General features: G+C 41.4%; 2 protein-coding genes across 6 annotated transcripts in view; one reads left to right on the top strand and one right to left on the bottom strand.

Moving 5' to 3' along the window:
* Window positions 1–1,359: 1,359 nt before the first annotated feature.
* LOC144658711 (uncharacterized) lies at window positions 1,360–2,899 on the bottom strand. Its single transcript, XM_078519185.1, has one exon. It carries the CDS (start codon window positions 2,781–2,783, stop codon window positions 1,389–1,391), a length of 1,395 nt encoding a protein of 464 aa, XP_078375311.1. The 5' UTR covers window positions 2,784–2,899; the 3' UTR covers window positions 1,360–1,388.
* Window positions 2,900–15,239: 12,340 nt separating this feature from the next.
* Window positions 15,240–19,417, top strand: part of LOC144656118 (androglobin-like) — a 37,357-nt gene continuing 33,179 nt past the window's right edge. For 3 of the 5 annotated variants that reach the window (XM_078516343.1, XM_078516344.1, XM_078516342.1), the window contains exon 1: window positions 15,240–15,380. In XM_078516343.1, the coding sequence (XP_078372469.1) occupies window positions 15,310–15,380 (71 nt within the window). In that variant the 5' untranslated portion in view covers window positions 15,240–15,309. Of the gene's footprint in view, window positions 15,381–16,091; window positions 16,381–19,417 lie in introns of those variants that run through there. The other 2 variants (XM_078516347.1, XM_078516345.1) reach the window with 1 other exon arrangement.

Below are 19,417 nucleotides of genomic sequence, written 5' to 3'. Positions count from 1 at the left end.
TCACCAAGCGGCGCAAAAGGCTCATCTTTGCCAATTCCCGCGGTTGGATTTCACGAAGCCGCACCGAGTTTGAAAAAAATATTTAACAGCCAAATCAACATCTACGTCACACCAGATCAATATTTCACAACGAAATTAAGAGAGATTTTTCAAAAAACAAAACTGAAGCATACATCAGGAAAAGAGTCAAAAAGGTGGCTTGCTAGCCAAAATATGGTCTATTGGCCACAGCAACTTAACTTTGCGGTATGGTGCGCGACAACAGGCTGCGGTATAAGTCGAGATATTTTCGATGAAGAGCACTCATCTCTTAGCTTGCCACCGATTGTGCGTAATTTTTATCTTTTTCACGTTTATTTCACGATAAGGCGAATATTGTTTCAGATGGGGGGAATTCAGAGCGTAAGCGCCTTGCCAGGCGACCCCACTTTTAGCCAGTTCGACAACAAGTACGACGTGGCTTCTTACAAAAGAATATGCGCTGAGTTCGGTGTCGACCCGTCAAGCGATTTCCGTTTCACAACAGGCGCAAACCACGGACTTGGTAACGTTTATATCTGGATTACTAACATTGGACCAAACAAAACTGGAGCAAAATACCCCGATTACGATAAATTTTCGGATGAAGGTGGAACTGCAAGCAAAGGTAACTTGATTCAATACATCGAGCCAGACGACGCTGCATATGCACAGGCAGACTGGTTTTGTCCTAACGGCACTGAAGGGCTTACTCAGGCAGGTTTGTCGAGAGTAAACCAGTCGATAGAGGCTTTTGTCTACTGTATTCTCGGTTCGCAGGTGAACGTTCGAAGTAGCATACTTGGCACAGGCGGCCGTGCAAAGGAAGCGCAAAGTGAGTTCCTCGTGTTGGTTGAAGACGCTATAAGGCAACCTGATCTGGCAAAGTCGGTCCAAAGATACCAACTAGCCATCGACGAAGCTAAGGTTCGGCTTAACCTTGCAGTCTGCCCAGGTGCCTGGCTGATGCCCGCTCGTATGGTGATAAACACAGAAAGCGTTGTTGGTTACAATAACCAGCTTAAGCAGGCTGTTGTTGGGATGAAATTAGGAGTGAATGATGAGGTTAATAAAGCTACAAAAAAAGCAGCTCTTAAACTGATGGCGGGAGGAAAATCAAAAATCAACCCACCAAACAGCCACCCTTCAAATCCTATACACAAGAGCGCCACAGCAAAAAAAAATTGGACACCCGCCGCAAGCGCTGCTGAAACACCAGCTAGGGACCTTTACGGTCCCCGTCCAAAGGACGGCAACGCGCAAAGCGCCAAAGCTACGAAGGCCGTAGCCAATGATTCACACGAAATAAACAAAGCAACTGTCGCTGTTGGCGCGGTTGGAGCAGCAGCTTTGCTCTACACCCTTATGCGTTAACGTCTCTTTTTGATGTATTTTTCAACAAGAAAAGCAACCACAGCAAGGATAAGCAGCCAGGTGTGCTCTGCAAGAAATCCAATTACTTGACCAGCGGTTTTGAAAAGAAATTTCGCAATCGAGCCAATGAGACCAGGCAGAGCTGATGCTACCTTTGAGCCAATATCACTTAGGCCTTTTCCCAACGCTTTGCCGGTGGCCTTCAACGCGTTTGTAATGGCTCCAATAACAGAACCAATCGTGACACCAGCAGCCAGAAGTATTGCTGTTAATGTCACGCCATGTTTTTTGAAGATCTCTTTGATCCTCTCACGAAGTGGAAGCGCTCTTTCTCTTTCGGCAATCTGCGTTTGCAAGCGTCCAAGTTCCTCGGTTCTTTCCGCAACTCTTTCTTCCGCGGCTTGTTTGTCAGTGGGGGAGGCATTCTCATCCTCAATAATTTTTTTGTCTTCCTCGTTTTGGCGCTTGAGCTCATCTTCTTGCTCTTTAAGATCATCCAAAGCTCTTGTGTCGTTGAGCCTTTCTTGAAAAGTGTTTCTTTCGCTCTCTTTGGCAGCGAGGCTTGCCCTTAGTTGGTCGACTCGTGTTTGTTCTTTTGCCTTCTGCTTAGCTTGTTTTTCAAGAGCAGCAACTTCTTTTTTTGCGTTTTCAAAATCCTTTTCAAGATTTTTTTTTAGTTGATTAAGTCTGCGCAATTCTGATTCATTTTCAACATTTGACCCAAGTTGACCCATCTTGGCATTTGTTCGCTCGATTCTTATTCTGAGATCTTGTACTTCTTGAGCAGCTTTTTCTCTTTCTGATGCGATTTTTTGGGCCTCTTGAAGTTGTTTTTCAGCTTCTCTTAATCTTTGGCGTTCATCTCTTATGCTCTCATTGTCTTGAGCAATAAGATCTTCAGCTGACGGTCCAAGTTCATCTTTGAAGCTGTCTAAAAAGTTTTTCATGAAGCCTGACTCATTATCTTTTAGAATCTTGTACTCGCCTTTTTTAGTTCCTATAGCAACAATTTTCCCCTCATTTTTCCCAGTGCCTCTTCTAATTCTAATTTTTTCAAAATTTGCTTTGGGGAATTTGCCTTTTATCGTGTCTACAGCTTTTTTAAGTTTTTGCCGCAAAAAACTTTCTTTTTGAAGATCACTTATCGAAGGGGTTCTTTCAAGAAAAGGTGTTTCGTCGTAGGATGTATCTGGCAGCCCGCTCTGTTCGTGCTGCATCGTTTGCATTTCATGTTGTTCACCCCCATGGTAGGGTGTGGATGCCTCCCCGGGCTGAAATGGTCGGGTTGTGTCGACCTCTTGTCCCTCTTCATCATCGTTATCACTGTTGTGGTCAAGATCTTTGTCCAAATCAGGGTCCTCGAATCCAAAATCATCACCACCTGTTGCCATCGCTTAATTTATATATATATATTTTCAAATTAAACTTTTCAATTTAACAATAAAACCAATCGAGAGATGGCTGCTGTTCAAGAAAACCTTCGACCGGGACGCACAGAGAAAATACTCGGCGCACTGAAAGCCGAGCGCGCGGTAAAACGAATCACTTTTGACCGCACAGAAGCCAATCCAGAGGAAACGTTGTATGTTTCAGTGCCCAAGCTGAACGAAAACGAGGTCATTGTGCCCGGCTCGCTGGCGCTGCGCTTCAACATCGACTTGAGCGGAGGCCATGCCAACAACTTTCTGGTTGACAACGTCAGCCGAGCTCTGGTCGACGATTTTGTTGTAAAGTACGAAGGCACCGTCGTGCAGGACACGGTTGGCTATGGCATCTACAAAATATTTGAGGATTTTTTCCTTTCGCAGGAGGAGCGCGACGACAGTGTGCCAGAGGGCATTCAGAGCGAGGACCTTAACAAAATTCGCTCAAATGCTGGCGATAAGAAAGCTTCAGGTGTGGACGCAGAAAAAAAGCTGAATGAGATATATGGAAATAAATACCGCATCCGCCTGGATCACCAGATTTTAACTGACCATGGGGCATTTTATCCTCAGGCACTATACAACAATCTTGTGTTCGAACTGAAGCTCGCGGCAGCCGAACATGTGGTCAGAGGCTCAGATACAACAAAACTAAAATACAAGTTGACAAACATCCAGCTGGAGTACGAGATGATAAGAAGCAAGGAAATTGCAGATGAAGCGTTCAGCGCTTATTCGGGCGGCAAAGAGTTCGCTTACGACCACATCCAGCGTGTTAAAGTGGTGACTTTTGCAAAAGGCTCCGACACACGTCTGAATCTAAGGGTCAACCCGCAGAGGAGGTCCATGAAAGGTATCTTGCTCCTATTTATTGAGCAATATAACAAAGGTGCAAGGAGCTCGGAAAAGTACATTAACCCGGACCTTACAAAAGTAAGCATCACTGTCAACGGCTCGCCAAACATGCTGTACAACAACGGCATCGAAGGAATGGACATTTGGGGAGAAGTTAAAAGATTCTACATGAAAGAAAAAAATAAAACGCAGCACATGACTCTGCAAAAGTTTTACACAGAAGACAAGTTTGGCCTTCTTATTGATCTGCGTTCCATGGCTGACCACTCGATGCACGGAAGCGGCACGCGCCTTGTGAACACAAAGGACGGTGTCCAGCTTGAGCTAGAGAGGAAAGCAAGCGGCTCAGGTAATTTGAACTGCCACATTTACGTAATCAGCGACGCCCAAATGAATATACTTGGCAGGCAGTTAGAATCTGTGCTTTTATAATTTTTTCTTTGAAAAAGTGTACCTTAGGTACATATACGAACGAAGATGGATCCTGCCAATATACCCTTCAACGCCCTCATTGTGGGACCAACGAACTCAGGAAAAACAAGATACGTGGTCAATCAGCTTTGTGGCCCTTTCCGAGGCAAGTTTGACTACATCGTGCTCATCTGCCCGACTTTCGAGCACAACAAGACTTATTATCGCTTTGCTGAGGAAGATATTCGATTTTTTGTTTTCATTTGCGAGCAGCACGAGGTGGAATCTTGGTTAAGGCTTTCAAGATTTCTTTTTGAGGGTACGAACACGCTTATCATCCTCGACGACTGTGCTGCTTCGAAAGATGTAAAAGGAAGAACAGGGGAGTTGGTGAATCTTGCTTTCTCTGCTCGCCACGCAGGCTTGAGCATATGGGTGTTAACTCAAAAATTGACAAGCATAACATCCTCATTCCGCGAAAATGTTGCGGCAATCGTTTTCTTTTACACCCCCTCTGCCAAGACCACGAAGGCAATCTTTGAGGATTACGCTGGCGAACTTGCCAATGAGGATTACAAAGAAATCATTTTAAAGCTAAAAAAAAATAAGTTTTCGCATCTTGTCATTTCTCATCGCCACCCTTACGGCACAAAATTTTCTTATTGAACATATTTTTTAGAGTAATAAATGGCTGACCCGTTCGCAACTTCTCCTCCCGAGAGCGTCAAGGGCGCTGCAAGTGAACAAGAATTAGCTTCCGTAATGGAACTGCTAGGAGCTGAACCAGAAAGTACAGAAAGCGGTATGGCACTCATTCAAGGCCCTGACATTCCTGCTTTGCGTGAACAGCTTGCAATCCTTGTTTCAACAGGAAAAGCCAAAGAAGCAATCGGTGTGCAACTGACACACGAGCAGGTGAAGCGCTTGACAGATAAAGAAGTTGAAAAGTACTTAAAGAGATATGAGGCATACGTTGGATCCAAAACAACCGACAGCTTGATTGACAGCTTTATTTTTCTTGTTACTAAAGTCGTTGGTATGGCCGTAAATATCAAGGACGTCAATGATTATCAGAAGGAACTCAAAAACGACTACATCATCAGCAAAGAGCTGTCCACTTTGGCAGGCGGTCTGGCTTTGAAATGCGGCCGCTTTCTTGCCGTTGCAAATGCTGCGCTCATCACAACAAAGCACATTGATTTAAACGAAGCCGCGCCAGGCGCGGGGACGTGCGCAGCACGCGTCAAAGACGCCCAAGGGGTCCCGACAAAGTTGCAAACCAAAGGGACTCTTGAGTCCCAGCGCCATGGCGCTGAAACACCAACTACTGAAGATTTTTCTGAGCAATGCTAAGAAAATGCTAAGTAATTACTGAACAATGCTTAGCAATTGCTTAGCAAAAAAGTTTGCTGAGCATTGTTCATTTAAATATTATTTTTTTCTCATTATATTATGGCCGAGCTCGAACAAACTCCGATCGCTCAAGAAGAACAGAAACAAGTTACTTCAACAACTCCAGCAACAAAGCCTGCCAAAAATCCAAAGCGAGTTGCTGCTGGCAAGCTTGCAGCTGAAAAAACAAAACAGGCTCGTGAAGCACAGAAAAAAGCTGCTGTTGAGGCTGCTGCAATAATTGCAAAAGAAAAGGAAAAGAAATCTGCGGCTGCAAAGCGAAATGTAACACCACCGGCCGTAACGGAACCAGCTCCGCCCGAGGCTCAGCCGCAATCAAGCGGTCTCACCACAAATCAATGGATATCTTTGCTTGGTATCGGCGTTGCAATCGTTACAACTTATGTGAAACGCGAAGACATAAAAGCCTTTATAAACGAAAAAAGAAGTCCAACATTTAAAGCTCCGCCAACTCTTATAACTGATGACACACCAGTTACAGCAGAAATTATTGGAAGGGTTGCAACGCGTTCTTCAGACACGCGCCAAACGGGCTCTAGAATTCCGCAACCAACAAACCAAAATGGCTCAAAAAGAGGAATCCGTCCGATGGATTAAAAAAATTATTAAATAATTTTCATTTAAACATTCGATTTTTTAAAGTATACCAAACACGATGACCGACACGAAGACATGCACTATGCCTGACCCAATGGATTTTGGAAACTTTATTTTGTTGGGTCTCTGTGCCGAGTTCTTTGGGAAATTCTTCGAAAAAGATGAGGCACGAGCAACAGCTGCTTTGGAAGGGACAAAAGCCTCTTTTAACCAGCTGAAACCAGAAGAATTAAAAAATTTTATTGCTATTGATGAAAAAACTGTGGAAAGTTTAAACATGCAGTTTGAGGATTTAATAAAACTTGAAAAAGAGTATGAAAAAATAGAAAATGAAGAAAAAAGAAAAGAGAAGATTGAAGAAGCAAGAAGTTTGATGTGTGCTGAAATGAAAAAAATCTTTTATTCCATGTTGCATGATGTGTTTGACCAACTAAAGTTTTAAAGAAAGTGATTTCTGTTTTACTTTCTGACTTCAGCAATTAACTTTTTTTTTATTAGAACTCTTTGATGAAATTAAAAGAATTCAAAAAATTATTTTTCAATTTAAATATTTATTTTTATTTTATAACAAACACCATGTCTGACAACAAACTCGTAAAAACACTCATGGATGCCGCGACTCTCACTGGCCTTGCCGCCGGAATCGGCTGGGCTGCCAAAAAAGTTGTAAAAGAAAACTTCACATCCGACCCAAGCAGCAGTTTTATGAACTATGTAAAGTTCACAGCCGTCATGGCTGGCAGCGTTGCACTTAAACAGTATCTCGAGGACCAGAAAATTCTCCCCACCAATTAAAAAAAAATATCATAATATAAGAACAAAAACACACAATGGCAAGCGTAGCGATTATGGCTGGCGGAGCTATCTTGAACGCTGCTGCTTTCATTGGCGGCAACTATCTTGCTCGAGCTTTGGGTGGCGGAGATGACGCCGCTTTGAAAGAAAAAGAAAGACACGACAAAGCTCTCGAGGCTTACCAGGCAGCTTACGCGAAGTACTCTCGCGACCGCACGAAGCTTCTCGACTGGATCGAAACCAACAATGAGATCAAACAGCAAGCGAAACAAAACTTCACGAACACAGACTACGCTTTCAAACTCTACAACCAGGCACATCCTGACAAACAAATGATTCCTCCGAAAGAACCCAAGTTCTCTGATTTCTATCAGCCAAGTGAGCAGCAGAAACAAGGTGAACTGATGTTCGTTGGCGCTGGCGCGCTTGCACTTGGGTACGCTGCCTTTCGGTTTCTTTAAACGTTTCTTTTTTTTCTTGTATACGCATGGATGCAAAGATTTTTGCGGAGCAAAACTTTTCGAAGAAAATCTCGAAAGTCTACTATAGCCCCCAGGGCTATTGGAAGGGAATTGCTGCGATAAAAAAATTAGCCGAGGCTGCCAAGGTTTCCGAAGATGCCGCAAAAAAGTGGCTAGTTAAGCAGGCCCTTTGGCAGATCTACCTTCCGGCACCACGATACGTTCCTCGCCCAAAATTCGATGTTTCTTCTCCAAACGCGGTCCACCAGGCGGACCTTCTTTTTCTGCCACACGACAAACTGCCGCGAGGGCGAAAAGTTTACAAATACGCGCTGACTGTTGTTGACGTTGCCAGCCGTTTCAAAGAGGCCGAGCCTTTGACCTCCAAAGATTCAACTGAGGTTGCAAAAGGTTTTCAGACAATTTACAGGCGAAGTGCACTAAAATGGCCACAGATGCTGCAAGTTGACCCTGGTCGCGAATTCATGGGATCTGTTACTAAAGAAATGGAAAATCACAAAACCTATATTAGACGCGGGCGTGTTAACATTCACAGAGATCAAGCTATTGTTGAACGTTTTAATCAAACACTGGCAGGGCGCCTGTTTGGCTATCAGTACGGTGTCGAGATGACCCTGCCATCTGGCCAGCGGTCGACAGCGTGGGTAAAAAAGGCTACCCGAAGTTGTTGCCGCTCTGAACAACGAAGTAACCAGTCTTACTGAAAAAAAACCTGCTACTGCAATCAAAGAAAAGGCTGTTTCTTCCAAACCGTCCTCAAAATATACAAGGCCTGTTGGCAAGAAAGAAAAAAAAACTCCCCTCTCTCGTTAATGTGCGCTTTCTCTACCAACCTGGCGAGCTGGAAGGCGGCGTAAAAAGGGCTACAGATCCGATTTGGTCATTAAAAGTCTACAGCATTGAAAGGTCTGTTACTAAACCTAATCAGCCAGTGCTTTATTACTTGCACGATGGTCCAAAGCGCGGCTTCGTGCGTGAAGAATTGCTTGTTATTCCTCCAAATACACAGTTACCACCAAGCACTTAGTGCTTGAGCCCCTTGGGCTCAGAAAAGCTATAAACGTTCTGTTTCGCAAAACTTATACCCGTAAGCATTTGTATGTATCCCATCATCCGCTATACATCGCTTTGAGTCAAAAGGCGACAGCGAGACTTTGTTGAGATGCATTCCGTAAATCTCATGACCCTCGCTTCTAAGTATGTTCATTCCATGCCACAACTGCTTTGTTCCAAAAAGCGTTTCCTTATACTGTTCATGTTCAATTTGCTTCTTTATCACACACTTTTTTACCCCCTTTGCCTTTTTTATATTTTTTTTGTCTTCTGTCATTATTGAATACATTTTTGGCCTCAAACAAACACACTCTGAAATTAGTTTTCCTGCGCATTCGTCTTTCATTTTTCCCAACACCTTTTTGTTTTCGTTTGAATAAAGTGAATGCTCTTTTGGGTAGTCGCTTGTGTCATAATTGTCAATGTTTTTTGCCATGTCCGCGTAAACGTCTTCTGTTTCTATCTCAAGCAAAAGGCTGTCTGTGTCTGTATACAAAAGCTCGCAACGCTCCCCGTACTCCTTTTTCAGATGGTTGTAAAAGAAGTCATACATGCATAGCTTGCTTACGTCAAGGATGGTCATGCCTGTGTAGACCGGTTTATTAAGAAAAAGCCTGCTTTTTCGCATGTCTATTCCAACTAGATCGTTTGAAAACATTACATGCCTTGAATACAATGGGCTTGCAACTAATTTTCTTATTTTCTTTGTTTCGTCGCTTCGCGCTATTCTTATGTCTACACGGTTTCTCAGGTTTTCCATTGTTTTTCCAAAAACCGAGTTATTCATTAGCTTGTAAAAGTTCTTTTCAAAGTCGTTCTTTGCTTTTTTTCTGAATTCTGTGTTCATCCGGATGTAGGGCTCCATCCAGCATTCCTGTTCAAACTCTAAGACCCTGTGCACTTTTTTGAGTTTCATTCCCTGTTTTAAATAAAACTGCAAGTTTCGGTAATGCACGACGTAATTGCTTTTGTCTTCGAGAGTCAATACAAGCTTTTCGCTTTCTGGCAGTTTTAAATCAAGATTTTTTATTATTTTCTTTTGGTAAGGTGAAAACATTTCTTTGTTTATTTTCTTTTTCTCTGGCGCTAATGGATAGCTGTTTTGGGCGTCATGCAGCTCTTTCGGGTATTCTAAGTCCACCTCTAAAATCCATCCAGCTTTTGCAAACTCTTTTTTCGTCATTATTTCTTTTTCTGTCGGCATAACCTTTTTCCATCTAAAACCACTTTTTTGGGAGCGGCTTGCTCATTGCCCACCCGTAAAGGTTATTCGCATCGAGGTAAATTATGTATTTTTTTGGCTGGCTCGGGTCAAATCCCTCAACATAAGGGTTGTTCGCCTTTGCATATCTCTTGCTTACCATCGAAATTCCGCCTCTTAATCCCCTTTCAACAAAAAGATGCATTTCATAGTCCGTAAGTAACTCAAGCTCCACGCCTGTCTTTTTCAAAAGTGCGTCCCAAGAAAGGCCTGGCGTCGTGTAATAATTCGCGGGATCTAACCCGTACTTCTCAAGACAGATTTTTCGGAAGTTTTCAAAAACGTCAGCCAACAGAGAAACGTCTGTCTTAACGTACAAATCGTGGTAGTCGCCCAGGGTCTGGCAGCCAAAGGTTTCCCACACGTTTTGCGCGTGTTTGTACTCTTCATCCGTTATGTTCTCATCATTAAGTTTGCTGTAAAACTTTTCTTTTTCAGGAAAACTTGTTTCGCTAAATCTTTCCCATGAGTCCATGTATTCGTAAGGATAGATTCCCTTTTTGCAAAGAAGTTCAAAACTTTCATCAGACTGTGTTGAAATAGATTTTGTTATATTTAATGACTCCTTCGGTGTCGCTGTTACAAGTGAATCAAGACTTCCTTGAAGAAAGTTTAAGCTGTCAATAAAACGCAGTCCGCCAAATGAAAATGTGATGTATTTTTCCATGTTGTTTGCGACACATTTTACCTCTTTCTGTGCCTCTTTTGAAATCTTTGACATTGCCTGCATTAAATGGTGCGCATCATAGCCCCTTAGGTTGTGAAATACAACTGGTATTTGGACATTTTTTGGATTTATTCTCATCATCAAGTTACAAATGTTGTGCGCGGCTCCTCGAAACTTCCCTGTTATGTGGCAGTGGTCCTTTACCACATCTTTGTAGTTCGGCTGGATAAGCGGCTTGTGGCACTTCAAACATTTTTTTTGGTTTTTTGCGGCCACTATGTGTGTGTTTTGTGTCAGCTTTTTTAGCTCATAGTGGTGTTCGGTACCAAGGCTTTGCTCCGCTTTTTTCGTGCTGTAATAACATTTTTTGTGAAGCTGCCCAAAGTAATTAAGTTCACCATAATACCCAATCCAAACCGGCAACGAGTCTAAAAAGTTTTGTTTTATCAGCGTTTTTTCGCAAATGTGGCAATCGGTTGCATTTTTGAATTTTTCCCAGTCTTCCGAAGTCATCACAAGGGGCTCTGGCTTTGACAATTCTGTTCTTATTTTTTTCTCTTCGCTTAAAATGCAGTTCAAAAAAACTTCAACGGCGTTTTCTCCTCTGTAAACAAAAGGCTTTTCGTGTTTGCCGTCGCTCCTCACGGCCGTGTAAGAAAATCCGCACGCCTCGTGCTGTTCCGTTTTGTCCGTGTAGCTTTTTGGCTTCAGCTCCTCAATGTCTTCCCCTTGCTCTTTTCTCTTCTTGCGGTCCTCGGGCGTTTCGCGTTTGCATCCTTGCATCTTTCTCAGCAATGCCTCAAAGTCGGCGTAAATTACAAAAGGCGCTTTCATTTGTTTTTGATAGTTTTTAAAAGAAAGAGTGTTTTTCCCCTCTTCCGGCATTTCGATTCTTGTTGGCCTGCCGTTAACTCCATTGCAATATTTTTCGTGCTTTTCGAGCAAGTCTGCTCTTGTAAAACCGGTCAAGCACATCATGCAAAAGTGTTTTTTGTTGTGTGATTTAGTCTGATCGTAAAGCAGAGCGCTTACTTTTTTTTACAAAACAGTAGTGCTGAATTAATCCTGACTCAATTAACATAAGGTTTATACGGGAAATGCTATTTTCTTTTTTGCTTGTTCTGAGAGGTATCACACAGTCGTCTTCCCATCCAAACACATTTATTGCAAGGTTGTTGTTTTGCGCCTCAAGCCTGTCAATCTGCTTTAGAGGCGTTGGAAAATCGATTCCATTGTAGTTTATTCCGTCGTCAACTGGGTATCTGCTTGTTCTTTGCGGATTTTTCCCATCTCTTGGCGGAAATAATGCAGCTCTCAAAGCCCATTTCAAACATTCGTTATCCCTGTTTTGCACGTTAATAACTGCTTTTTTGTTTGCCAATTTTGGTGGTAAAGGCAGATAACTCCCCCCTCTCAATGGCTGATAACGCGCGACATTGATATACGCCATTTCTATTCTTTCAATTTTCCACCCCGAGCCCTTCTCTGACCAAGCCTCAATTTCTCCCTTTGCTTTTTCGATAAATCTGACAAACTCTTTTTCGATTTCTTCTTTGGTGTTTTTAGAAAACACGTGCGGTTCTCTTTCACTGAAATAGTGGTTCATGTGTTGCGTAACTCCGTCTCTTTGTATCGAAAATTTAACTTCAAGTCCAAAGCTTGCTTTTAAGCTTCGTAAGTCATCAATTTCGCTTACTAAAAGATCATAAAACTTTTTCTTGTTTTTTCTTGCAAAAATGTAAAGATCTTTGTTGTTTTCGTTAGCTTCCGGTATGTTCATTTTCCATACACGGAGCCATTCGTTAAAATCGGTGTGGGCGAGTGAAAAAGACAAATTTCTTTGGGGGTTTCTTTGAAATTCACGGAGGTTTTCCTCCATCATAGCTTGCAAAACTTCTGACGAATATCTTGCGGCAGCCATCTGTTGCATATACTAAAGAAAAATATTTGTTCAATTGAAAAATAAATCTAGCACACAGGTGGCGCTCTCTGTTGCTGCGGGCCGTTAGAGGTGCCGCCAACGCCTTTTTTGCAACTCGTTTCGCGAGGGGGGTAAGAAAGGCGTCTTGCGTTCCGCGCACACTTGTAAATTAGGAGTTGTGGACACAAATTGTGACAAGGAGCGAGGCGAGCCAGGGCGAGCCGAGCGAGTTGTCACGGTTTGTGCCACAACTCCTAATTTACAAGTGTGTAACGGAGAAGTCAATTTGTTCTATTTGTCCCGGGATATTAACACATTAACGCTGTAAAAAGGTAAGGATTTTTAATTTGAAAATGTGGCAAAGTCAACTCGGTGTGAAGCCAAAGTAACTGGGGTCGTAGTTCACCACGCAAAACCGCACTTCGTTACTAAGTTACGGACGAACAATTATAGTTACTTCTAAAAGTGGGATCCGGCGGAAAGCGCGATATTTCATCTATTAGCGACTGATATAGAAATGAATCTCTCATTCAAACTGGCCTACACGATAAAACCCGTCGCTTAACCCGTCATTTATGTCAAAAATGCAAAAATGGCACGAATAACTCAAGTCTAATTACGCCTAACCATGGACTTTCGCTATAAACACTATTGACTTTTAAAATATTTACTATTTTCTTTGTAGAGCTACAAGCTTTCATAAACTGTTCTATAGCTTATGATGTTAATTCCAGTACCCTTAAGCTTGTACACTCCTAGGATGGGGTACGGTGGAGAGAGACATTGTGATAGTATAAAGTGTCTTGAACAAGAACACAATACAATGACCCCAGGCAGGGCTATTGATCCGCAGTTTCAAAAATTTTCGTTTGGGATTCTTGTCTGCATACGAGCCTTGTGGCCCATCAGGCCGGAGCTTATCCCGGTTTCCCTTACATGAAGCGACTAGGAGTATTTCTACTCCTCCCTGGATGTGATACTACAATCTTGGACAAAAGTAGTTGACACATACGCATTTAACGCATTTTTCACAAATGACTTGACTTGCAAGCGGGTTAAAAATCCCCCCTTGAAAAAGGGGGGGGGAAAAACAACCTGGCTAAATAAGGGAAATTTGCTAAGTGTTTCAACAGATTTGTCCAAGATTGTAGTCCATCGCAGGGTTACCCCCCAGCAGTAAATTCGCCAGTACCTAAGTGGAGAGAGGCATTATCAGAGTAAAGTGTCTTGCCCAAGAATATAACACAATGACCCCGGCAACGGCTCCAACCCGGACTGTTCGTTTCCTTGTTCAAATCCCAGGGGGGGTACTCCGGAATCAAAGTGACGGGGATGATCGAATGGAGGCAAAACTCAGGACCCAAAAAAATCCCTAAGTCTTCCGACATTACCCAAAAAAATCCCTGGACCAAAAAAAACGCCCAAAAAAATCCCTAGTCAAATTACCCCTAAATTGCCAAGGCCGCGCCAAGGCACTTTAGTTTGATTTTAATACCCAAAAAAATCCCCTAAGTCACCCAAAAAAATACCTGCCAAATTCTCCTACCCAAAAAAATCCCGGAATCGAAAATTTCGACCCCAAAAAAATCCTTCGCACATCCCCGTCACTTGGATCCCGGAGTACCCCCCTGGGGTTCAAATTTTGCGGTGATTTTTGTAAGCGGGCCTTTAATTTCGCGATTTTTTTACAGCAAATTTTAAGACCCGCGAAATTAAGTACCAATAAGGTATTTTTAATTTTCCCAAGGAATCCACTGTCTATCAGTAAAAGCAACATGGAAAGCCGATTGACTCCAACAAGTCCTCGCTCTCCGGCGACATCACCGCGATCAAGTTCTTCGACAAACAACCTACAATCTGAAGTGTTGAGAACCAAGCTATTAAAAAGTCGTTTGTCGCAATGGAAGAAGCAGACTGCTACTGGAGATCCCGTGTCACCAACTATGAAAATATCGTAAGTCTCTTGTCTGTACTCTCTACACCTCCCCCCCCCGGTCCATGGGAATGGGAAGGGGTGGTGGCGTTTGCCGGTGTTCACTTTAAACACCCCTCTGTAGCAGACCCAGTGGAATCTTTATCTTCACCGGGCTTTCAGGAAAAAGTCACCGGGTTTGCCAATTTCCCACTGGGTCGGCTTATTTGGACTCGTTTTTAAAGAGGTTTCTTCGACAAAAGTCACACGGCACAGTCACTGCGGAAACATAAAAATAGGCGAGTAAAATAAAAATATTCGCTGGGTAACGGGGAGACTAAATTTCTACTGGGTAGGGGAAAATAATCCACTATCCACTGGGACTGGTACAGAGGGGTGTCTTTAACAACTTCCCAACCAGCTCATGCCACGTTTTCCGCTTCTCAACCGTCCTCTAGGAGTCAACGAACTCCAGGCCTATCCACTGCTTATGGTCATTTACACGGCTGTGCCTATATAAAAGATGGATGTTCATGTTCATCTCAATTCACTTCTAAGCACCACTCGCCGAAGACCGTCAATCGTTTAAAACGTAGCACTTAACTAAAAAAAAAAAAAAGATCAACGAGAGTCACTTACTTCAGTTGGTGGGTGTTCAGATTGTCGTGCTAAATCGAGTCATTTATAAAAGTCAAAGGGGGACTTTGACAAGGGCTTTGAAGTGATGTAAATAAGGACAAGAAAAATGAATGCATATCGAGATAAAGAAAGATTTGGTAATATTGACAGGTAACTTTAAAATGCTTCTTTATGCGACGTGAAAATTGAGCAGAGTTTTTCCCACAAACGTGAATTTGCAAGGACCTTTAGAGTCATTCTTTGTAAGACCCTGAAGAAGGAAGGCCGTGCCTTCCGAAATATTGGAATTTCAATACAGCCCCAAACCGTTCAATCGGCCTTGCAATTTTTTCTTTTTCCCACAAACTTTATTTTTCGCGCGAGCGCGCTTTACCTGGCCGAGGAGAGTACTGGGACGAGTTTCCTTCGGTTGACGTGACAACAAAGCTTTGCTTTCATTGACAAAGATCAACTTTTGTCTTTAAAAATCCTCGAAATTTAGGCAAATATGGCCTCCAAGGCGATGAAAAAGAAAGAATCCAGAGAGAGGGTTGCTTCTGCGGCTAGAACTATACCAGAGTAAGTGAACTTGATTTGTATTTTAGTTTGTGACAGTCGAAATTCGCGCTCAAATGGCGCGTCTGCGAGAGAACAGCGAAGCTCTGGCCGACGATCATGTCCATTTCTGAGTAGATTATTTTATTTATTTTATAGCGTTGAAATATATATTTTTTGTTGTTCAAAAATGTAACCATCGATAGAATTTCGCTTTAATGCAAATTGAAGCTCCGTTACTGCTTTTGTAGACGGCATAAAATAAGATTTTGTTGACACTGACCATGCAGCATGGCGGATGATCTCGCTACAACCACTGCCAGACACAATATGGCTATGTCAAGTTTTTTTGCCGATTTAATTGTTCATTACGAGCCCCAACTCTAATAAAAACCTAGAACAAAGCTTTGACAATGTTAATTATGCTTTTAGTTAAGAAATAAAAGCAAATCGCGAGGATTATACAGTGTAATTTCATTCACATTACAAGCTTGTGTAAGTTTACATGCTCAAAATGAGTCCCCGTTGGGACTGCAGGTTTGTCGCCGTGATATCACAGGTTGGAAGGCCAAAACCGCTCTGAAAACTCACATACAGCTTTAATAGCGTCCCTTCGTGTTTCCTTTGCATGAAATATTGGTTTTAGAGTTCATTTGAGTGTCTGGTTGCGTTTTGTGACGTCCGGTCGCTAATTATAGGTTGTGGTTGAATTCCTTGGAGTGAAACGAGAACTTTGAGCCCTCCCGGACCGTTTCCATGAGAACAATAATGAAATGAAAGTAGACAAAAGGACCATCGTTTTAATAGTGATCGTAAGAGAATTTGGCGCGTTGACCAATGTGTCTTGTTGAGACAGCCTTGATAATTTAGCTTGCAAACAAACCGGTGGAAGTTTGTAAAAGCTAATTTCAAGTTTGGCAATTGTTCACCGGGCTCTCGCGCTTGAATTTATAAAGATGAGTTCTAAAGGACAAACCCCATGGAAAGACTTGAGGCTTGCAACGGTGTCCTCCGCCAAATTTAGGCAAGTTGAAATCCTTTCATTGCTGCTAGTAGAACAGAATTAACACCTGATGATTTCAATTGAATTTAGTTAACCTGTGTAAGCTTACATGTAAGTTTCATTTTCAAATGTCATGTGTCACGGATAAAGTATTTAGATGTTTTTTTCGGAGGGATCAGTGCATTTCTAGTACTAATCTTTGAAGGCAGCAAGGATTAACTTAAAAGAAAACATGTCGAAAACAAGAATCTACGAAACCATAAGGTTTCCTTATAAAGTAGCACAAATTATACAAATTCCGTGAACCGAACGCTAATCGATTGTAAAGCTTCTAGATTTCATGCGGATTTAGGCACAAAAGATTCGTACACACAGTTTGATCAAGTGTAATGTTTACAGCTAAGGTATCTTTTACGTTTTTTAACAACAAAACTTTTGTCTTATCGACAAAAGTGTTAATTTTATAAGAGAGCTTTTAAAGTTTGTAGAATGAACTTTGAAATCTGCATATTTATTGCATTTTACAAATGTCTATGAAAAATATTTGCTTTGGAATATTTTCATTTCGTGTCCAAACTGGTGACATGTTTGGATTTAGTTGAAATAACAGCCTATGACAAAGGCTCGAAATACAATAGAACCTATATCACTGCTTTATTGTTTACCTTAAAGCTTTGTGACAAAGCAAACAAAAAACACTTCTTAACTCAATATGTACATGAAAATTTTTGGTTATGTGTGAAACAAAATTAAATGGGACATATTTTTTTTCTAAAATGGTCTAACATTTCCTTAAAAAATTTGTGAGCTTTTATAATATATTTACCGGTATTGCTTTAACAACTCTTTAGTTTGAGGCTTGATTTGTGTATTCAGTTACCCGTAGGGATATAAGTGTAAACTTCTGAAAGAGACTTAAAATGCAGAAACCTTTAGTACAGTAATATTCTAGAACAGTATTATGTGGAAACACTGGCTCAACATTGTAGTTTTCACTTGTTACTTCTCATAATGAGAGCTTGCATTTTCCCAAATAATGTCTATTCTTTTCGCTTACTGGCAATCAAATGCAATTATTTCTATGGAGCACCTTGCTAACAGTTAATTATTTTTTTAGCATTCAATATGATTTCAAGGTGTTTCAATTCCCAAATGATTTTTCTTTGTATTCTGTAGTTCTCTCTGTTTTTTTTTTTTTTAATGCTGTTGATTAACAGGGACCAACAGAGAGTTATTGTTCATGTACAATGATAAACAAGTGACCTGTTTTGAAAAATTGGGTACAGACAATCTGTGAGCCAGCAAGCTATGCAAGCCATTTTGTTAGCCTTTATAACACATTGGTTAGCCTAAATAGCACTCTGGTTAGCCTTTAGTTAGTTTAGGTACTGTAGCTTGCGGTTAGCCTTTTATTGGGATAATTTTTGGCTCGCATGGCTTGCTGACTTGCACTGTGTCCCAACTCAGTAAATTTTGTAATATTATTTTTACATCAAATTATGCCAAAAAATTAATTCGCTAAATTAAAAAGACCCTGTTAACACTGTATATAGGCAAGCAATAATTCAGTAAATGAGTCTTTTGTTTTCAAGTTTGCTTTTGACGAACACATAAATTTGTGTTCCATGCACAGTTCAAAACACATCAATGATGGAAAATTAACGATCTCTATAGCTTAATTAATTTATAACATTTAGCTATTTTGGCCTCCTCTTTTTGCACCAATGTACATGGTGCATGTTGTGGTTTAAATTAATCTTTCAAACCAGTTTGATTTTTATTGTGTCTAGTGTAAAGTGCAGACACAATGCTATAAAGCTAACATTTTGGGTAAGTGCTTAATATACGGCAAATTATGACGTCATACCTACCAAGTTACACTGAGGTTTCTCTTACATGTCAGCGTACACGAAGTATTTTGCGGTATTGTTCTCTGGGTAATAGTAATCGATAATCACTTGTTATAATTGCTTTGTAACTCGACGTAAACAACCGATGACAACGTCCTTCATTCCAGTTTCTAAATTAGCACCAATCTACTTGGTGTACAGGTACTTCCACTAGAAGGGATGATTGTCCATTCCTCAATGGCTACCCCTCAGTATTGTCCTTGGGACAATTACAGGAGTACTGTTCAGTGACAAATCTTTTTGCGTTAAGAACTCATTGTTTAATTGTCGGAGCCGGCTCTTCTCCCCCAAAACAATGTTGAGATATTGTCTCAGGGTATAAATTGATGGATAGAAATCAACATAATTTGAATTAGGGGGAGGGGAAGGGACGTACAATGTCAGTTTTTCGTCAAATTGGTTAAATGTCCCAAGACTTTTGTCAAGGATTGTAGTTTTTAACAAATGTTTTGACAACTAAAGAATTTTTCCTATTGGCGAGGTTACATGTTTTGTTGTCATAAAATATATGTTTTTTGCGACTTTTTTTGCTTGTTTACAAGCGAAAATAGGAGAATAGCAGTTATGTGGGGCAAAATTTGGAACATTCTTGTCTACTCTCAAGGGACTTTTTTAATTTCTCAAGGGAATATTTTAATTTCTCAAGGGATTACTTTCCGCTGTGGGTGATCACGCGATCTCGTGGAAAAAACGTGACTTGTCACATTTACAAACGTTATATAACAATGTTAAAAGTGACATGTCAGCTTTCTTATCTCGACGCACGTGTGTCTGAAAGGCGATCTATAAAAAGCGTCGCACAAACAATGGATTGCGTAACTAAAACACGAATAAATAGCCACTAGCACTTACATCGTTTAAAAATTACAAACGTCAAAAATAAACCATACCAAAAAACTTGCTCTTTTCAAAGATATTATTGAAGTTAAAACAAATGCAAGAGATGGGGGCTTCTTTTAAGGCTTCTTTTTTAGGCCAAATTTGGTCGCTACAAGCGCCCATTCTATTTCGTCATCAGCCTAGGTCGTTAGGGACGTGACCTCGCGTTGACAGCAATGTTGCATGAATCGGCTTTACAACATGCGATCGTATCTACGCAGTTCGAGTGGAATTCCAGTCAAAGACAGCAAAATTCCTTTGTATTTCAT

Source organism: Oculina patagonica, chromosome 6 (assembly GCF_052425735.1).
Source record: "Oculina patagonica isolate OP01 chromosome 6, crgOcupat, whole genome shotgun sequence".
In the NCBI taxonomy this organism is placed as follows: Eukaryota; Metazoa; Cnidaria; class Anthozoa; order Scleractinia; family Oculinidae; genus Oculina; species Oculina patagonica.
This window is presented reverse-complemented; position numbering and strand designations above follow the sequence as displayed.